At 35.4% G+C, this 18678-nt stretch overlaps 1 protein-coding gene across 1 annotated transcript; it reads left to right on the top strand.

Moving 5' to 3' along the window:
* Positions 1 to 1068: 1068 nt before the first annotated feature.
* Positions 1069 to 17583, top strand: LOC145595914 (uncharacterized). Its single transcript, XM_081652347.1, has 13 exons — positions 1069 to 1354; positions 6428 to 6602; positions 7886 to 7969; positions 8744 to 8985; positions 9117 to 9357; positions 10163 to 10242; positions 11401 to 11485; positions 11739 to 11870; positions 11957 to 12070; positions 13163 to 13210; positions 15040 to 15121; positions 16714 to 16764; positions 16877 to 17583. Exons 1-13 carry the CDS (start codon positions 1215 to 1217, stop codon positions 16963 to 16965), a joined length of 1563 nt encoding a protein of 520 aa, XP_081508473.1. The 5' UTR covers positions 1069 to 1214; the 3' UTR covers positions 16966 to 17583.
* Positions 17584 to 18678: the final 1095 nt, after the last annotated feature.

Raw genomic sequence — 18678 nt, 5'->3', positions numbered from 1 at the left:
TACGAGTAATTATTACAAAATAAAAAGAATATTGATTATAATAGAATGATGTGATATTTTTATAAACTAGCACAATATTTTTTGTTCATTAAAATGAAAAACAGTCACATAATAAAGGGATGAAATATTGAAAGGAGTAGAAATATACGGAGTACTTCACTTCAATGGTGGATTGTAGGATTACTAAGAGGGGATGGGTAGAGGACTAATAAATCCAATAGAAAAATAAAATAATTATGATACACTTGTAAGAAACAATATAAAATTAAGAAATAATAAAAAAATATAGAAAAGGAAAACAATGTTGGTATAATTGGGTTGGCGCTGATGAGGTGAACAGTAAAGGTCCAGGTAAGATTTCTGCAATCCTTCGTTGTTTTTGTTCGCCAATTGGATTCATTTTTATAATATTAAAATTAATTAATTATTACATAGCCTAAACATTTTAGCATTTATTGTCAAACATATTTCATTTTTCCGAAATACGTGCGTAATTAATTTTTCATCACATAATCATGTCTAATTATTTTTCGAAAAGTAAAATTGTCGATAGTGTTAAAAGTTAAAACAAGGCTTAAGCCAAGAAAATGAGAAAATATTCTGTATTAATTTAAGATTTCACGACAAAATACGAGTCAATCTATATTACTACAATTAGTATTTAAGTTTTTTACTCTATATCACTCTATTATTCTCGAGTATTTATAATTATGAGTACTAAAAAATACGAGTACTTCTTTTGTTTATTAATAGTTGCAACACACTTTTATCACGTTTTTCGAGAAGGTGATTAGACTAGGTGATTAAATTAATTAAGCTATGAAATTTTAACCGTAGTAACTTATCCTTTCTTCTTCCTGGTGGTAAAAATTTACGATTTAATTTATCCGTTTTCCTAGTGTATAAGTCTAATATCTCTCTTAAAATCCGTGACAAAAAGGTGTTGCAAGTAAATAAAAACGGAGGAAGTATGAAGTAATTTGTGAATAGTGTTAAAAGTTAATCGACCGGTATAAATCCGAGGGAGTATAAAAAAAAGAAAATGATTCAAGAAAGAGAAAATAACAGTAGTCGTACATAGGAGGGACTTAATTACAAAAGCTTAGAGTTTCACTCTTGTGTTCTCTTCTTTCTCTCTCCTTGGCAATTGTCACACAGTAGAGAGAGAAACAGAAAAAGCTAGAGAGAGAAAGTTAGTTAGAGAGAGAAAGAAGATGGAGAATCATCAAGGAGGAGAGAGAGACGAAGAAGTTATGGGGTCAACTTTGACCATGGAGAAAGTCAAGGCTGCTAAGAAGTTTATCGAGAATCACTATCGAGCTCAGATGAAGAACATTCAAGAACGAAAAGAGAGGTTTTAATTCTTAATTCTTAATTTTTAGATTTAATTTCATTTCATTTTTACGTGTTCATTTCAACTTAATTTGTACTGATTTAGATCTCAATTGATTATTTGATTTTTTTTCTAAAATAATTGAATTTAGCGGATTTTTTCGAGTTTTTTGTTTGATATTTTTGTTTATTGAATTGACTTTTGTTTGATTGAATTGAGTGAGTGATTGATTTGGATGAGAATCAAAGAATTGCAGCATTGTGAGTGAGTTGATGATAGTGTTGTAGGTGGAGTAGAAATGGGTTGAAGTTTGGGGTTTTGTTTGTTTTTGGCGTAAAATTCAATTTAAGGTTTTAGATTGCAGAATTGGATTGAGTTAGATAGTTGAATGCTGAATTAATGTATCGAGACTCGAGTTGTGATGAATGAATGCGATCTCAGTTGGAGTTAGTGGGAAAATGAGTGATTATATGAAACGAATTTTTAGGCTTGCCTGTTTCAACTGTTATGTGTGATTGTTATTAGTGAAATAGTGAACACTTTGTTCTCGAGGTTGATGAGGAGTGTCGATACTTGATTATTTGAGATGTAGTAAGAATTGGTGGAGGGGGAGGGGGAGGGGGAGGAGGATGGGGATGAGTTTTCATTGTTTGTTCTGTTTCCGAGATCTATGTTGAGAAACGGGTGGAATTAGTTGTTTAAATGGATACAACTTTACTTGATAAGTTTTGAGATTTGAAGGAATTTGGTAGATCTACCTTTAGGCTGGTGTAGTGCAGGGAAATGACTTTGATTTTATTTGGAATTATTAAGAGATTTAGACTTTTCCTCTTTCAAGTTTAATGTGCGATTGTAATTAGTGGGTGAAAAGATGGTTTTTTTTAGAGAATGTGATTATATTATGTTATGTTAAGAGATTTGAAGATTCATTTTAGTGTATTAAGGGATTTTTGAGATGAGAGTGATTAAGATTACGTTCTACTAGGGCATTGAATTGAAGGAGGAAGGCTTGGAACCTGTTGCATAGGTGGTGAAACAGCCACTTTTCTGTTCTCTTCAGTCTTCACTATTGTCACCTTTCAATGATATAATTCACCTGACGTAGATGTAATGAATGAAGTCTGATGTGGGTTCTTTAATGATCCAAAGATGCTTCCTAGCTTCCCTTGCAGGTTTCTTTATCAAGTTCTTATAAGGCAGGTAAAGTTGTGTTCCCATAAATGTCTTCACTATATGTCCTTTTTGATGTTATTCTACTTAACTATATTGGTCTTGCCGTCTTGGATTGCATGAGCCGTGAATTTTAGTAAATGGTGAAATTTTTCCCTCTATTTTTCACTGTTGCTATGTGGCAAGGAGATTGTGAATGTTATCAGTGCTTATGCTCCCCAAGTGGGTTTAGATGCAGAAGAGAAACGACAATTTTGGGAGGACCTAGACGAGGTGGTGCAGGGTGTCCACCACTCAGAGAAGTTATATATTGGAGGGGATCTAAATGGGCACGTTGGGGCGAGCCGAGATGGCTATGAGAGTGTCCATGGAGGCTTTGGGTATGGGCAGAGGGACGCCGGTGGTGAAGCTATTATGGATTTTGCCCAATCATATGATTTAATTTTGGCTAATACTTGGTTTAAGAAGAGGGATTCACACTTGATAACTTTTCGGAATGGAGCAAATGCAACTCAAATAGACTTCCTGCTCACAAGGAGCATAGATAGACAAAGTTGCATAAACTGTAAGGTTATCCCAGGGGAGAGTGTGGTCACCCAACACCGGCTATTGGTAATGACTATTCGTCTGAAAGAGAAGGCGAAGAAAAAAGTTAGTCAAGAAGAACCAAGGATAAGATGGTGGACCCTAAGGGATGCAAAAGCTAAGGTTTTTACAGAAAAGGTAATTGAAGAAGCGGATTGGGATGGAGAGGTGGATCCGGACATGACCTGGTTACGAATGAAGAACTGTTTCCTAAGAGTGGCCAAAGAGGTCTTAGGGGAAGTAAGGGGAAGAACTTCGGTACAGAGAGATACTTCGTGGTGGAATGAAGAGGTGAAAGCAGTAATTAAGCAAAAAAGGGAATGCTATCAAGCCTTAGGAAAATGTAGGAGTGATGAAACCTTTGCAGCGTATAAGGAGGCTAAGAGTAAGGCAAAGGCAGCTGTTCGCCAAGCAAAAGAAAAGGCATATCAGGAGGTTTATGAAAAGCTTGATTCCAAGGAGGGAGAAAGGATCATTTATAAGATGGCAAAGAGAAGACAAGAGGCAAGGAAGGATATTGGCATGGTGAAGTGTGTCAAAGATAAGAACCAAATGGTCCTAGTGCAAGAGGAGGGCATCAAGGACAGGTGGAAGGGGTACTTCGATGAATTATTTAATGGAAGTAATGGAGTTGTGATAGGAGATACCTCTATGAGTGATGAAGAAATCAACATGGAGTATGTGCGAAGGATTAGGAGAGTAGAGGTGGAGATTGCACTGAGGAAGATGAAACCTAAGAAGGCGGTTGGCCCTGATGGGGTACCGATAGAGGTGTGGAGGTGTTTGGGTAAGATTGGTATTGATTGGTTAACAAACCTTTTCAACAAGATATGGACGGCTACAAGGATCCCACAAGATTGGAGGAAGAGCACCTTGGTCCCGGTTTATAAAAACAAAGGAGACGCTCAAGATTGTTCTAACTATCGAGGAATTAAGCTTATGAGCCATACTATGAAGTTGTGGGAAAGGGTGATTGAACAAAGGTTGAGGGCATGCACAAGCATTTCAGATAACCAATTTGGTTTTATGCCTGGGAGATCTACTATGGAGGCAATCCATTTGATAAGACAAATGATGGAGTTTTATAGGGTAAAGAAGAAAGATCTTCATATGGTCTTTATTGATTTAGAGAAGGCATATGACAAGGTGCCAAGAGAGATACTTTGGTGGGCAATGTTGAAGAAAGGTATCCCACGAAGGTATGTAGACCTAGTTAAGGATATGTATCGGGATGTGTCAACAAATGTGAGGACATGCGGAGGGTTGACAAAAGATTTCCCTATTACAATCGGATTGCATCAAGGGTCTGCATTAAGCCCTTTTCTTTTTGCAACGGTTCTAGACGAATTAACTAGACCAATTCAAGATGAGGTTCCATGGTGTATGCTGTTCGCAGATGATATCGTTTTGGTGGATGAGACTAAGGATGGGGTTAATGTCAAGTTGGAGCAATGGAGGCAAAGGTTGGAATCTAGAGGGTTTAAGCTAAGTCGGAGTAAGACTGAATATTTGGTATGTTGTTTTGGCACTCAGAGGGGGACAAGCAATGAAGTGGTGAGTTTGGATGGAAAGGATTTGACCATGAGTGAATGTTTTAAGTACCTAGGGTCGATCATCCAGAAGAATGGTGACATTGATCAAGACGTGACCCACAGGATTAAGTCAGGGTGGCTTAAATGGAGAGCGGCCACGGGAGTGCTATGCGACCGCAGCATTCCCTTAAAGTTGAAGGGAAAATTCTACAGGACTGCCATAAGACCAGTGTTGCTCTATGGTACAGAATGTTGGGCTTCTAAGAAAGAGCATATTAAAAAGATGGAGGTTACGGAAATGCGCATGTTAAGGTGGATGTGTGGAAACACTTTAAGAGATAGAATCAGAAATGAGGTTATTCGCAAGAAAGTAGGTGTGGCGGGCATTGTAGATAAATTAAGGGAAAATCGTCTGCGTTGGTTTGGACATGTAAGACGGAGACCCGAGGGTGCACCGGTGCGAAGAGTGGAAGAGTGGGACCATGGAGGGATTAAACGAGGAAGAGGGAGACCAAAGATGACTTGGTTGGAAGGAGTGAGGAAGGATATGAAGTGCATGGATTTACGTGAGGATGAAGTTTTGGATCGTAAGGGATGGAGGAGAAAGATTTATGTTGATGACTACACGGAATAATCAAATTTGGTTCATGTTAGCCGACCCCACTTTTGGGATTAAGGCTTTGATTGATTGATTGATTGATTGATATTTTTCTAGAAGTTCAACTTCAGAAACTTATGCATGTTTTAATTTAATATATTAATAAGATAAATTCGACATGACATTCATATATAGAATCTAGGTTTTTTTTGGAAGTTTTTACATTATGAATATTGCTTATTAAGCTTGTTCTTGTCATGAGTTAAAAGGACCTAGATTAAGCTTGGTTTTATATGTACACATTATGTGGAGGTGAAAGAATGTATAAGGTAGCTTAATTCCATCTAATCAAGTCCTCTTATTGGATAATGGCCTAGTTTTGGTTTGGTGGGGAAGAGATGAAGAGGGGGTTAGTTTAATATACACTTAACATGGCTTTTTGGTCAAATGATTATGATCATTTTGTTGGGTTCCCCTTGGCCTTTATCTGTCTCACCAACTTTTCCTTTTTGCTTTTTTTGGACTTATTATGTATATGCCTGTCAGGGGGCATTCGCTAGCTGTTATTATTCTTTTCGGAACTTTTCTGTTGAAGAAGTGGTTTTTTTCTCCCGACATTTAGATTTCATGTATGCCGTTCATCCCGTTATAGTATTTCTCTTTTATTTTCTAGTGTTAAATCTTTTGCAAAAAAGAAACCATAGCAAAATGTTGTACTTGGGTTAGACTATCTTAATTACTTTCAGATAATCAGATAGGATCTCACTTATTCTTTGTGATATTTTCTTTTAAAGTTTGCTCTTTATTATGTTCTCTTATGTTAAAAATATTATTGTGACCCTTTTGCATCCTTTTGCTTAAATAGCAGTGACAATCTCCATTGTGCTTCCTTGTCAAACAACCCATAATGTATTTGATGATTTTAGCCATTATATTGACTTGCTCATAACATCTTCTGTAATTGGGATGAGTTTTCTTAATTCATGGTTCTGATTAACTTTGTTTTATTTCTTTGATTTTTCTCTTAAAATGGAAGTGTTATCTGGCTGGTTCATGATCAGCAGAAGTACTTGTGCTCATTTCAATTGTTTTCGGATTAGGTGGAAAAACATCACACTGATGACTGTTATTATTCTGGTGCATTATATTAATTTTGGGTTAGATTGTGCCATTTAAGTGGTTTAAATGCTTACTACCTTATTGTTGTAGACGCTGGGTTCTAGAAAAACAGCTAGCTTCTTCGGATGTGCCCAAAGAAGAACAAATGAGCTTGATTAAAGATTTGGAGCGAAAAGAGACAGAGTTTATGCGACTGAAAAGGAATAGGATATGCGTGAATGACTTTGAACTATTGACCATCATTGGGAGAGGAGCTTATGGTGAGGTGAGTGTCGATAGTGTTATGCTGATGATGCTTTTAATGTACTTTTCCTCTCATATCCTGGTTGTGCTGGTGTTCTGCATGCAGTGCTCATCCTTTTTGGCATTTTGCAAATCTGCATTTGAAGTCCCCCCACCCCACCTCACCCCAATCCTCCAAATAATAAGTGGATTTATTATTGTTATCAGATTTAAATCTAAAGTGTCCTATAAAACCTTAGTTGAAGGGGTTTTTTTAGGATCTGTTTGATTAGAACCATCTATTTGTTTTATTTGCTGTAGAACATTTCTTACTGTGCTCTTTTGCGACCTTGTCAAGCTGCGTAATGTAAGAATATTAAAAGCAAGTAGTTTGAAGTAAACTGTTACTGCTTTGTTTGTTAACTTGCTTAGCACCCTTCGAGGCTGAGTGTTTATTGTTTTTGTGCTATTCCTCCTGATCTATACAGTTATGACACTGCCTTGCAATCTTTCTGGTCATTGCCTTTTTAACTTGCCTGGTAAAACCCCCCACCCTGAAGGAAAAAAAAGAAGAAAAAATAAATCAACTATTTTGAAGTACCTTTGCTGTAGCCAGGTGGAATAATTCATTCATCTCGGTCAGCTCTTCTTTCATCTGGTCCCTCCTTGTTTTCAAATAGTTATCCCATTCCTTTTTAAAGCCCGATCTCTCATCAAGAAGAGCCGGGTGTGTGCTTCACTTATGATGAGATTCACAGACTGGTAGATCCATTACACCAACCTCTGTTTGTTTTCAGATGCAACACTTTTATTTGCACACTTGCTGATGCATGACTTCAACCATAAATACATTATCTTTAGTTACCATTCAGAAATATGTATAAAATTTTGATATTTTGAAAGTATGAAAATGAGTTGAATCTAACAAGATCCCACATTAATGTTCACTTTATAATAAATCACCAAATGTAGTCAAAGTAAGATGTGTAAATAGTATATAATGCAAAATGCTGCATAGTGCATTTATAACTGAGGAGGTATTTGTCAAGGCATTGGGAAGTGTGTTGGCTGCTGTAAGTAAATCTTAAAAATAAGTCACTATTAATGAGCTATATGTTCTGTGATTCTGAGTACACTAGCATTCTTTTTTGGCTGAATTTGACCCAGAGGCCCAAAGCCACTGATTTGCACCTGCATTAATGTACTTTTGGTTACTGATATTCTGTTTCTTGTTTTTTGCCTGTTTAGAAAACTTCTGTTGCCTTACAGATAAAGAATTATAATGTTATTACATTATTCATACTGTTTTAATTTTTCATTCTGCAGGTCCAACTGTGCCGAGAAAAGAAATCTGGAAATATATATGCCATGAAAAAATTGAAGAAATCCGAAATGCTTAGTCGAGGACAGGTACTATTTTACATATGTTGATTTGATGCAAGTCCTTAAAAGTTTATCCTTGAATTGGGAATACATGTTTCCTAAGATGTATATTTGAACTAAATAGTTGGTTCGTGTTGTGTATGTTGTACATTTGTACTACTTGATCTCATTAAAACATCATCTAGATATGCAAAAATTGTAATATTTTCCCCTAATCTCCCACTAGTGTTCTACATTCTTTAATGGGATGTTGAGGCTGTCTCCATGTTTATGAATGGTGCTAATGTCTGAATCTCTTCATTTGTTTTGCATTTTTAGATTTATAAGACTGATACTATTTTTTTAGTGGGGCTATTGACAAAATTGATAGTATAATGGCCCTATAACACTGGAATTATCAGCTTGTGGTGGTTGCCACTTTCCTCATCTATCACCAGTTCTTGCCTCCAATTGTATTTGACTGGACTCTGGATCATGGCAAAGAATTAGTTTCATCTACTGATATTACTGATGTGTAATTTATTCTTTTTTTAACATTTCATCTTTTCTGTTCATGCATCATGCTCAGTGTTTTCCTTGCGGGGATGTCATTTTCTTATACATGACTTCTTTAACTGAATCACCTCTGTAAAAGATATCCATTTACAATGAAAATTTAGATTTATTTTTAGCCCCTGATATATATATATATATATATATATATTTCTTTTTCCCTGAATACTGATTTCCATGTAGTGTGAATTCTTATTTAATGGACTAGTAGAGAAGTTTGTTTCATCTCAAATTCTTTTTCTTTCCTAGGTGGAACATGTTAGAGCTGAAAGGAACTTGCTTGCAGAAGTTGACAGTCACTGCATTGTAAAACTGTACTACTCCTTTCAAGATGCTGAATATTTGTATCTGATTATGGAATATCTGCCTGGTGGTGACATGATGACCCTTCTGATGAGGGAGGATATCTTAACTGAAAAGGTTGCAAAGTTTTACATAGCACAGAGTGTCTTGGCAATAGAATCTATTCACAAGCACCACTATATCCACAGGTTTGAATCGCATCATTTTCTGAGATATGAAGCTCAAAAATCATCTTTATTGATAATCAATTTTAATGCTTGTATCCTGTATTATTTTGTGAGTAGCTGCTGAGGTTATTTTTACTGAACTCTTTATCCAGGGACATTAAACCAGACAATCTTCTTCTTGATAAGAGTGGTCATATGAAACTTTCAGATTTTGGCCTTTGTAAACCTCTAGATTGTGCTACGTTGTCTACTATCCGAGAAAATGAATCCATGGATGACGCTTCTAAAGATTCAATGGATATAGATGCTACCCTTCCTGATGCTGGTAATGGTCACAGTTGGAGAAGTGCTCGTGAGCAACTTCAGCACTGGCAAAGGAATAGGAGAAAGCTGGTAAGCGATGTGCATCCATTTCCAGGGATATTCTGATGGTGGTTGCTTGAGTCTTGAGGAGTAGTTTCCATATATTTTTTTGGTGCAATGGAATAGTTACCATATTAATTATGAATGTTATCAATCTTCCTGTAACCAATACTAAAAGGTCATATGTAGTGGCCAGTAGGCTCCGACATCCAAATAGTAAATGCTGAAATCTTTTCTATCTATAGTGAGTCATTGCACAACTTATATGAAAAATGCAGTTTTTCTTTCTGCATAGATTTATACAAGCTTCTTGAGATGATGATATGTGACTTAGAAAATTCTTAAGGGTTGCTTTGAGCATGCTTTAACTTGCTGGAAATAAAATGCTTTTATTGTTTTAGTGTTTTGGGTTCCAAAATTAATGCGAGGAGCCTCTTTGCTTGTAAACATAGGCATGCAATTGTTTATCTAAATTGGGTCATATTGTACATTTTCTCTCTGTAAAGCAGATGTTCGTGCTTAATGGTTTTAGAATCTTAATTAGTCAATTAATATATTGCTTGTTGCATTCTTGCATGTACGGTAGGCAATCTATAATCTACTGGTAGATGTTGTTGCATCGATGATTGAAAGGCATAGTGCTGTTGTATGCCGATGTGAATTTCTGAGTTTACATGCTACTGTCAAATGTTTAAGCATAGTTGAGATAATAAATCAACTTTGCCTTGAAAATTGATGTTAGCTTCTTAGCTTTTTTTTTATTTTATTTTATTTATTTCATTTATTTATTTATTTATTTATTTTAAATAATTTATTTTTGGGTGAAACTCAACAGGCATTTTCAACTGTGGGTACACCTGATTATATTGCTCCTGAAGTTTTACTGAAGAAAGGATATGGAATGGAATGTGACTGGTATGCTTTATCACCTAAATCATTAAATGTTTGGGATGGTTGCATTAAAATATTACATTGAACTTATCATGAGTATTTATGTCTTTATGATATGACGTAATTCATTGAAGTTTCAAACATGTGATAACTATTTTTTCGTTGTTAGAATAGAGTTCCCAGGACTATGTTGCGTTGCCAACTGCTCATTTGTTCAAAATCAATACTCTAGTTTTGTATATTATGATAATGTCACTGAATTTTTCGGGCATCCAGCATACCTAGACTAAGTTATTGCCATGAACATTTTATGTACCTTTGTGTAAATAAATTACGGGTCAACTAAAACAATAAAAAAAGAAAGTCATTAACAACACCCCCCCCCCCCCCACCCCAACATGTACCCTGTATTCATATTAACCCTATCCACAGTTATTTTATTTGGACTTAGTGAATAATAGATCAATGTAGATTTAGTCCATATTTCCCTCTCCAATAATGATGCTTGTATGTTTGGAATACTGAATTTTCTAGCTGTACGCCTGTACATCTTCTGAATTTTTAAGCAATCAAAAGAGTCCAAGTCTTTAATCTTTGGCATGTATATCTTTCATTCATGGGGCTCGATCTCCAAAATGCAAATTATGCACTTATGGAAGGGTTAATGTAATTTGAGAATGAAAAGTCTATAATTGCTTTAAAACCATAGGGAACTTAATTACGTGAGACTACTGAGATTGAAGCTGCAGATGCCCATAGCCTACATAATGTGCATGCTTTAGCTATCCTGCTCTGTCTGATTTCCAGAACAAAGCCTGTTTCTTTGCTGGTACTTATCAAGCTGACCTCATCTGGCTATAATGTGTAGTGTTTCTACTGTCAATAATCTCCTGACTGCCTCATTAACTATGTTAATTCATCGACATAATCTTAGAAGCCTGGAAGAGCTCTTAAGTTTGATACTTGTATCATCAAGTTAATAATGACATATTTGTACATAAGTAATATAATTGCCAGAGCTTTGAGTTTGTTTATGATGAATAATGGTCATATTCATGTATATGTCTATATGAAGTATACCTATGAACTGCTTGATATGGTTGGTGTTTGCAAAATGAGGGTTTATCTTATATGGTCTGCTTTTGTTTGTCCGCCATGCTTATCCGTCAATATTCTATGCAGGTGGTCATTAGGTGCAATCATGTACGAAATGCTAGTTGGTTATCCTCCTTTTTACTCTGATGATCCAATAACAACATGCAGAAAGGTATGCTTTACTTTTGTTTTAGATGTGTTGAAACTTGAAAGGACTATAGATCATTGTTAACTACCCCATAGCTGATAATGCTTTTTTCATGTACCAAGTTTTAGAATATCTTGAGTACATGTTCAAGTTTATGGGGGAAATGCACCACTTATGCATGTAGATAATTCCACTTAGCGAATTCATTGGTGTCTGGTCATTATGAGTAGGACATTGCTTTTTTCTACCTAATGCAATCTCTGAACATGTGTGATAGATTGTACACTGGAGGCACTATCTAAAATTTCCCGAGGATGCAAAGTTGACATTTGAGGCAAAAGATCTTATTTGTAAGTTGCTTTGTGACGTTGAACATCGATTAGGCACTGGAGGGGCAGAGCAAATTAAGGTGTGAAACTGGTTGTAACCTCGTTAAATGTCTTTATCTTTGACCTACAGCTTTTGTTATTCTCTAAAGTTAATAAGCATTGTCAGGCACATGCTTGGTTTAAAGATGTTGAGTGGGATAGATTATATGAGATGGAGGCAGCTTATAAACCACAAGTTAATGGGGAGCTGGATACTCAGAACTTTATGAAATTTGATGAGGTACGCCTAGTTCTATCACTAACTTCTTTATTTTGACAAAAGTTAATCCCTTCTGACTTCGATTATAATCTAAAAGGCCAAGTCAGAATTTTCTTGCTTGTGAAACCTTTTGAGGTTCTGCGAACGTGGATAATTCTAATAAGCCTTATTTCTTGTTAGAAAGAAAGAAGGGGGGGGGGGGTGTTTAAGGTATGGCGTTTTGTTTGTCACAAGGGTTGTTGGAGATCTACAAGGTTATTTGTCAGTAAATCATTTTCAACACATTAAAGTGAGGGAGATCGTACCCTCACTTCCTTTTTGGAGGGGTTCATACTTGAATTATTTTTTGTGTTTCTCTCTAATAACAAGGATCAAGCAGTGCAAGACAATTATATTTTAGCAAGTTGTATAGAAATGGGGAAAAAAAATCATTACAACGAGCAGCCACCATCCATGTATTTAATATGCTAACTTTTAGATGAACTTATAGCACATTATCATGTATAACTGTGGTTTTTTTTTTCTCTTTAGTGTGTTTCTCTCTTTAGTGAACAGGCTTAAGGGATGGGTATTGGGTTCCATGGGGATAGCATTGTAATACTGTAAGAGAGTAGCATAAGGGAAAAGGTTGAGAGTTAGCTAGATTCCTTATAAGGGGAGGAAACCAGAAATTCTATTAATAGAGGAGTAGGGAGAGAAAATTATGGAAAAATTTTGAAGTTTTTTTTAGGTTTCTTTTTATTTTGGTAGAGATCATGCCTCTTGATGATTGAGGATTGTATCAATATTCTCTGATGAATCATATCTTTATCGTTTATTATTTCTCAAGTTTCCAGCTTTTAGCACTATTTCTGGAAAACCTTCTGATTTTTTCCCCTCCCGTCCCTAAATAATATAACAAGATTATATGCTACACATCTTTTCAATTTTCTAGTTCTTGGCACTTTCTTGCGAGAAGTCCTTTTGTGTTTTTTTTTTCCCTTCTAAGTCTAACTAAAGGTTCAAATGTATTCAGTACACAAACAAGCACACACACACAAGCACACAAGTGCGCGCATCTGGTTGCATACTGTAGCGCTGAATGCATCTTTATGAGTTCTCCTTTGTTTTCAGGCAAACAATGCAACACCATCGAGATCTGGATCAGGACCTTCAAGAAAGGTAGCTTACTCTGACTGCATTATGTGTTGATTTTACTATATGATTACAGAAAAGGAGAGCTTTTGTATTTTTATTTTTTATTCAACCTGACATTCTTTGTACAACAGGATCGACCTATTGTTTAGTTTTGGGTGGTGCGTTTTTGCATAGATTTTGCAGCTTTACCTGCAAAAGTAGAGCCACTATCTCAACAAGACTTGCGAATCATTTTTGCAGAAGGATAACAATAAGAGAACAACAGAATAATGAAACTCCCTTTGTCTTCAAATTTAAATCTCATTTTCCTTTTGCACACGTTTTTTCAAAAGGTGAATAAAAAAATAAAATAGTGTGGGGTTTGGTTGATTAAAATAAGATAATGGTTTTTGGTAGATTAAAAGTGAATAAAAAAATAAAAGAAAGATAGTGGGGTTTGGTTGATTACAATGAATAAAAAAAATTAGACAGTGAGGTTTGGATGATAGGTGAAGGTGATTGTTTGAAAGAGAATAATTAATTTGTGAAAGTGAAAAATAAAATTGGTAAAAGGAAATGTGATTTTTATTTGGGGACAAAGTGAAATGAGACTCTTGTCTAGGGTAAATAAGACTTTTGTTTGAGGATGGAGGGAGTAGTCATCTTAAAAATATAATTGTGCAATGAAAGGTGATAAATTTAATCAAAATTGTCTGGTTGGTAAGGAAATGCCATGGTAGCTATATCTTTGTGAAACTAACCATATAAGGACAGTGGGAACACATCAAATCAGGGCTAAAAACCTTCAAATATTGATAAATTAAATTTTACTGTCAGCACTTAGCAAAAGTATGTTGGCTATATGAATTTTTTTCTGTAACATGTGCAATCATTGTGATGCCTCTTATGAAGCCTATAAGGTATGGCAATGAATAATAAGGTAGGTCAGAGTTTGGGTCTTGCTTTTGTAAGGTAAGTGAAAGTATGTGAAAAAGCTAGGAAAGGAATTCATTGATAAGCTCCGTGAAGCTTCTGATATATAAATTGTATATAGTTTAACACTTGGCTCATGTTCTCCTAGTGTGTTGAACTCCTAGTTTTACAAATGTAACTCTTTGAACTGAGAACTTTGCTAATGTTGACTCTACCAACTGCCAATTACCAACCTTATTGAAAGACACAAAATTTTTATTCTCCTAGTGTGTGGGCTAATTTGTTCCATATCATGATAAAACTTGAATTTGCTTGCATGAAACACTACTCCTTGTATTCTGGACGGTCGGTTGTACATCATAAAATTTCTAGAAAACTGCAATATGTTAGTAGGGAGTGGAGTACCAACCCCATCACATACACACACACACACACACACACACACTCAAAAGATTTAACCTAAAGTGATAATAGAAATTTAATGGCTGTATGCATATTGGAAGCAGGTGGGGTTTATGATTGTAGTCATTGCCCTTTGTCTTTCATCTAGAAACAGTTCTATTAAGATGCAAGTTATGTAACTATTCCAAGAGAGCAATAATTAGTGGAAGATGGACTGTTTGTCAGATTGTTCGTCTCTTGCTGTGGACACTGAAAGAATAAAGTTCCATAAATGCATGAAGATGAAGTTAGTTTTGTTGGCGATTTCATCTTTTTTCACTCTAATTAGTTATACATTCTATTAATAAATTCAATCAATCTATTGTTCGTTCTGTTCACTTCTTTGGTGTGTGATGTAATTTTCAGTTTTCACTGGCATGTTTATTGTTTATATCACAACACCTTTGTTCTTGTTTCCATCCTTATTTCTCTGTTTAGGTATATGGTTTCATATCATGCTTAATTTATTATTTTTGTTTATCCTCCCTACACCATTGCAGATGTTGACATCAAAAGATCTAAGTTTTGTTGGATATACGTACAAAAACTTTGATGCTGTTAAGGGGCTACATCATTCTTATGGTATTTTTTTTTTTTTCATCCCTAGCTAATGATGCTATGATTTTCTAGTAGATATTGCATATGCTTACTTATTCAACACCTTTGTTGTGTCATTTGTGGATTGTGCAAGGGTCTATACTGTGTGCACTCTGTGCAGATATTGAGGGAGAATATGATTATTTTTGCATAGGTATCTGACTTCTCATACATGAGGTACCTTGCCTGAGCTGGTGCAAGAACTGAGATTCCTAAGGCTTAAGTTATGAGGGAAGGGAAGCGGGAGGGGGAGGAAAAGGGAGACACCCTTAATAAAATGTCATTCATCTTAATTCTCAGTCATCATACACTCAGTCTTTCTCTCTGCTTCTCCATCTAACACCACACCCACATCAAAACAACAATATAATTAGAGGCTCAGCATGGTGGTTTCACTTAATGTGCCCTTTATGTCTTCCTCCATTAGCAGCAGTAAGCTGCACTGATTTTTCTCCAGAATTTTCTTCCTCAGGGTCTTCCCTTTTTTGATTTGGAATTCCTTTCATTTAAATTGTTCGCTATAGTTGGCATTGTAGGCGAATTTGGTGATGTTTGGATATTTATATTTTGATCGATTGGATGGAAATTCAGGGCTACTTTTCTTTATTTTATATAGACGTGGGAAGGGTGTTAGGGTGGCTCTGTGGTTGCAGCAAGTTGTATATTAGGTTGGGCCAACAATGGTGCTTGTTTGTAGCAGGGGATGGAGAAGGGACTTAATTTTGTGTGTGTGTGTGTGTGTGTTTTTTTTTTTTTTTTTCCTTGTTTCCCATTTTTCTGAGAAATTATTTTTTTCAATATTTTAAAGAATTTAATAACTTAATTGCACCCTCGATGGAAAGGTCACAGTAATGCTAGTCAACATTGAATGTGCATACCGATATACCATGTACATTTGAAAAAAATTAGTTTATCAAATTTATTTTCTACTCCCTCCGTTCCTAAATGTTTTTTACGTTTCCATTTAGGGTGTTCCTTTTTATTCTTTACATTTAGTATCTTTCCTATTTTGGTCATAAATTTTGGACTAAATTACCCTTGTTTTACAATTTTTTTACTCAAAAGTCCTTACTTTTCCATGTGCTATTGTACTTCTTATACTATTTTATTAGTTTTTCAACCCTTATTATTACTTTCTCTCTCCTCTCTCCTCTAATTTTTCCACCCCACATGCTCAACATTGTACTTTCAATCATTGAAATATTCCAATATACCTCAACTTTACACAATTTCTTAATTACCGCGCATAATTCCAAACGTAAAAAACATTAGGGAACGGAGGGAGTATAAATCAATGGAGGTGGGGTAGAGGAGATGAAAGAGTGGAAGAGGGAAAGGACTCGCATAAATTTTGCAATTACATTCTGGACAATTGTTCGTTATGTAAGTGATATCTGGCATCTTGGAAAAAAAAAAAAAAAAAAAAAAAAAGCTAAACTGGGGATACAAGCTGTGTGGACTAAGGTCATTTTGAGTAGTTTCTTCCTCATGATTGATTGCTAGTACTTGTCCATGGAAAATTCTTATATAATTTGGAAGTCTTATGCCCATTTCTTGATTTGCTTTTGGTTTTGCAGATCGTAAGGGAGGCAATTCACCTAAACGCCCGTCTCTGGATTCAATGTTTAGTAATAATTCTTCATCCTGATGACTATACCTAAACTTTGCTTTCATGTATTCTTTTTTTTTTTTTTTTTTCAATTACATGTTATGGCGTTTAACTTACCAAGATGTTTGCAGATGAAAATGGGATTGACTTTGCAACAAAGCATGCAGACGAAATGGATATACAGATGCTTACAACAGCTGACGATTGTATGTCCCAGTGAAGAATATGCGTGAAAAAAGTGACAGTCTTGTAGAGTTTGTGGCATGAATGCAGGGCTTTACCAAAATGTGATGCTTTGTATTATCTGGCTTCTGAGCGTTCTGCAGCTTCACTGTCATTAAGATTTAAGTGTACAGCATTGAAAAACATCAGGTAGAGCCCGATGTCGGGTAGATTTGGCTGAAGTTGAATTTGATATCTAGAAGGGGTTTGTGTAATAGAGACTTTTGTCCCCCTTGTTCATCTCTCTCTCTTTTTTTTTTTTTTTTTTTTTTGTTTAAATTTATTTTCTAATTTTCCCCAGTTATCTTTTGGCTAATTTTATTAGAAAAATATAAGAGTAAGTAGAATTTGGTCCTGGCTGCCCAGGTTGGCTAGTGTAGGGATTAGTGAAACGCCTTCTCTAGTGGCAGTTTCTGGTCGCTGTTTTTGAACTGGTTTGGGGACTAGAAACAAACTTTGTAACATTTGTAACAAAATTATGATCTTTTAATGGGGAACCTGGAAGTCTTAATTGAGCTTCTAATTTACTATATATATGTAATGTAAGGTATTTGATACTTCTTTTTTCGTATGGCCTTTTTTGGGGCATTTTATAAAATTATAGATTATTGTACAATTAATGTCATATTTTTGCATATGAATCCTTTGGTGGACAGTGGTGTAAACGGGATGAATAGTTTTAGTCACGCATTGCTTGGTTTGAAGTAGTCTAATTAGTCTTGGACAAAATACGTTAAAAGAACTTGTCTTAGATGCTCATTTTTTGATATTATACTTCATCCTAATCAGCGGTTGGTCTGTTGGGGTGTTATATTTGTAGTTTTGTACAAATAAAATCTTGTTAAGCTTACCAAGTGTTGTTTCAACAATATGTTAAAAACATTAGTTTAGCATATACCAATTCCTATAAAGCTAGATTACAACGTACAAGTATGGAAGTCATTAAAGGGAAAGTTAATCCACCACTGTAACAATGTTTGGGATAATATACGATTAAGAGTTAATAATAATCCTACGAAATAAAGGGCAATGAGATTTCTTGCCCAATATTCATGTGGAAAACACTATAGTTTTGGCACATGTGTCCAGAAACTGTGCGTAGAAAAAGATAACAAGATAGTGAAGATGATCTTCAAGAAATAGCGAAGGATGAAATGATAGAAGACTGAGCCCCACAACAGCACATCATGCATATTATTTTTTACTGTAGCCATGATTTGAAAAAGTTTGTCGGTCGTATAAATAAGAATACCAACGACATTTAAAACAATACTAATCTAGAGCTGTTAAAAGTGTCGGTTATTAGAGTTATAAAAGACTCACATTACTAGAAATTAAAAAACCTCTTACAAATAAACGGTCATAACTAGTACCGTACCAAGTCTACTTAACAAAATCAAGCTTTACCTACAATCAAAACCACCGAGTTAGCTCAGAGCTAACCATAACAACTTAGGGCCTGTTCATATTTACTGAATTGAGCTGAACTGAACTGAACTGAACTGATTGGAGCTGAACTGAACTGAACTGATTGGAACTGAACTGAACTGAACTGATTGGAACTGAACTGAACTGAATTAAGCTGAAATGAATATTTTATGTGAGAGGGAAATTAAGAGCTGAACTGAACTGAACTGATTGGAACTGAACTGAACTGAACTGAACTGATTGGAGCTGAACTGAACTGAAATTAAGTAAATATGAACAGGCC

Source organism: Chenopodium album, chromosome 19 (assembly GCF_948465745.1).
Source record: "Chenopodium album chromosome 19, dcCheAlbu1.1, whole genome shotgun sequence".
Taxonomy (NCBI): domain Eukaryota; kingdom Viridiplantae; phylum Streptophyta; class Magnoliopsida; order Caryophyllales; family Amaranthaceae; genus Chenopodium; species Chenopodium album.
The sequence above is the reverse complement of the archived record's forward strand: the minus strand, read 5'-3'. Positions and strand labels throughout refer to the sequence as shown.

What these genes read in the sequence shown, in the direction of transcription:
- LOC145595914 (XM_081652347.1), top strand. Translation starts at nt 1,215, where the DNA reads ATGGAGAATCATCAAGGAGGAGAGAGAGACGAAGAAGTTATGGGGTCA. An exon ending in AAAGGAATAGGAGAAAGCTG is followed by an intron (nt 9,358 to 10,162) that starts GTAAGCGATGTG and finishes GAAACTCAACAG; the next exon opens with GCATTTTCAACTGTGGGTAC. An exon ending in GTCTCTGGATTCAATGTTTA is followed by an intron (nt 16,765 to 16,876) that starts GTAATAATTCTT and finishes AGATGTTTGCAG; the next exon opens with ATGAAAATGGGATTGACTTT.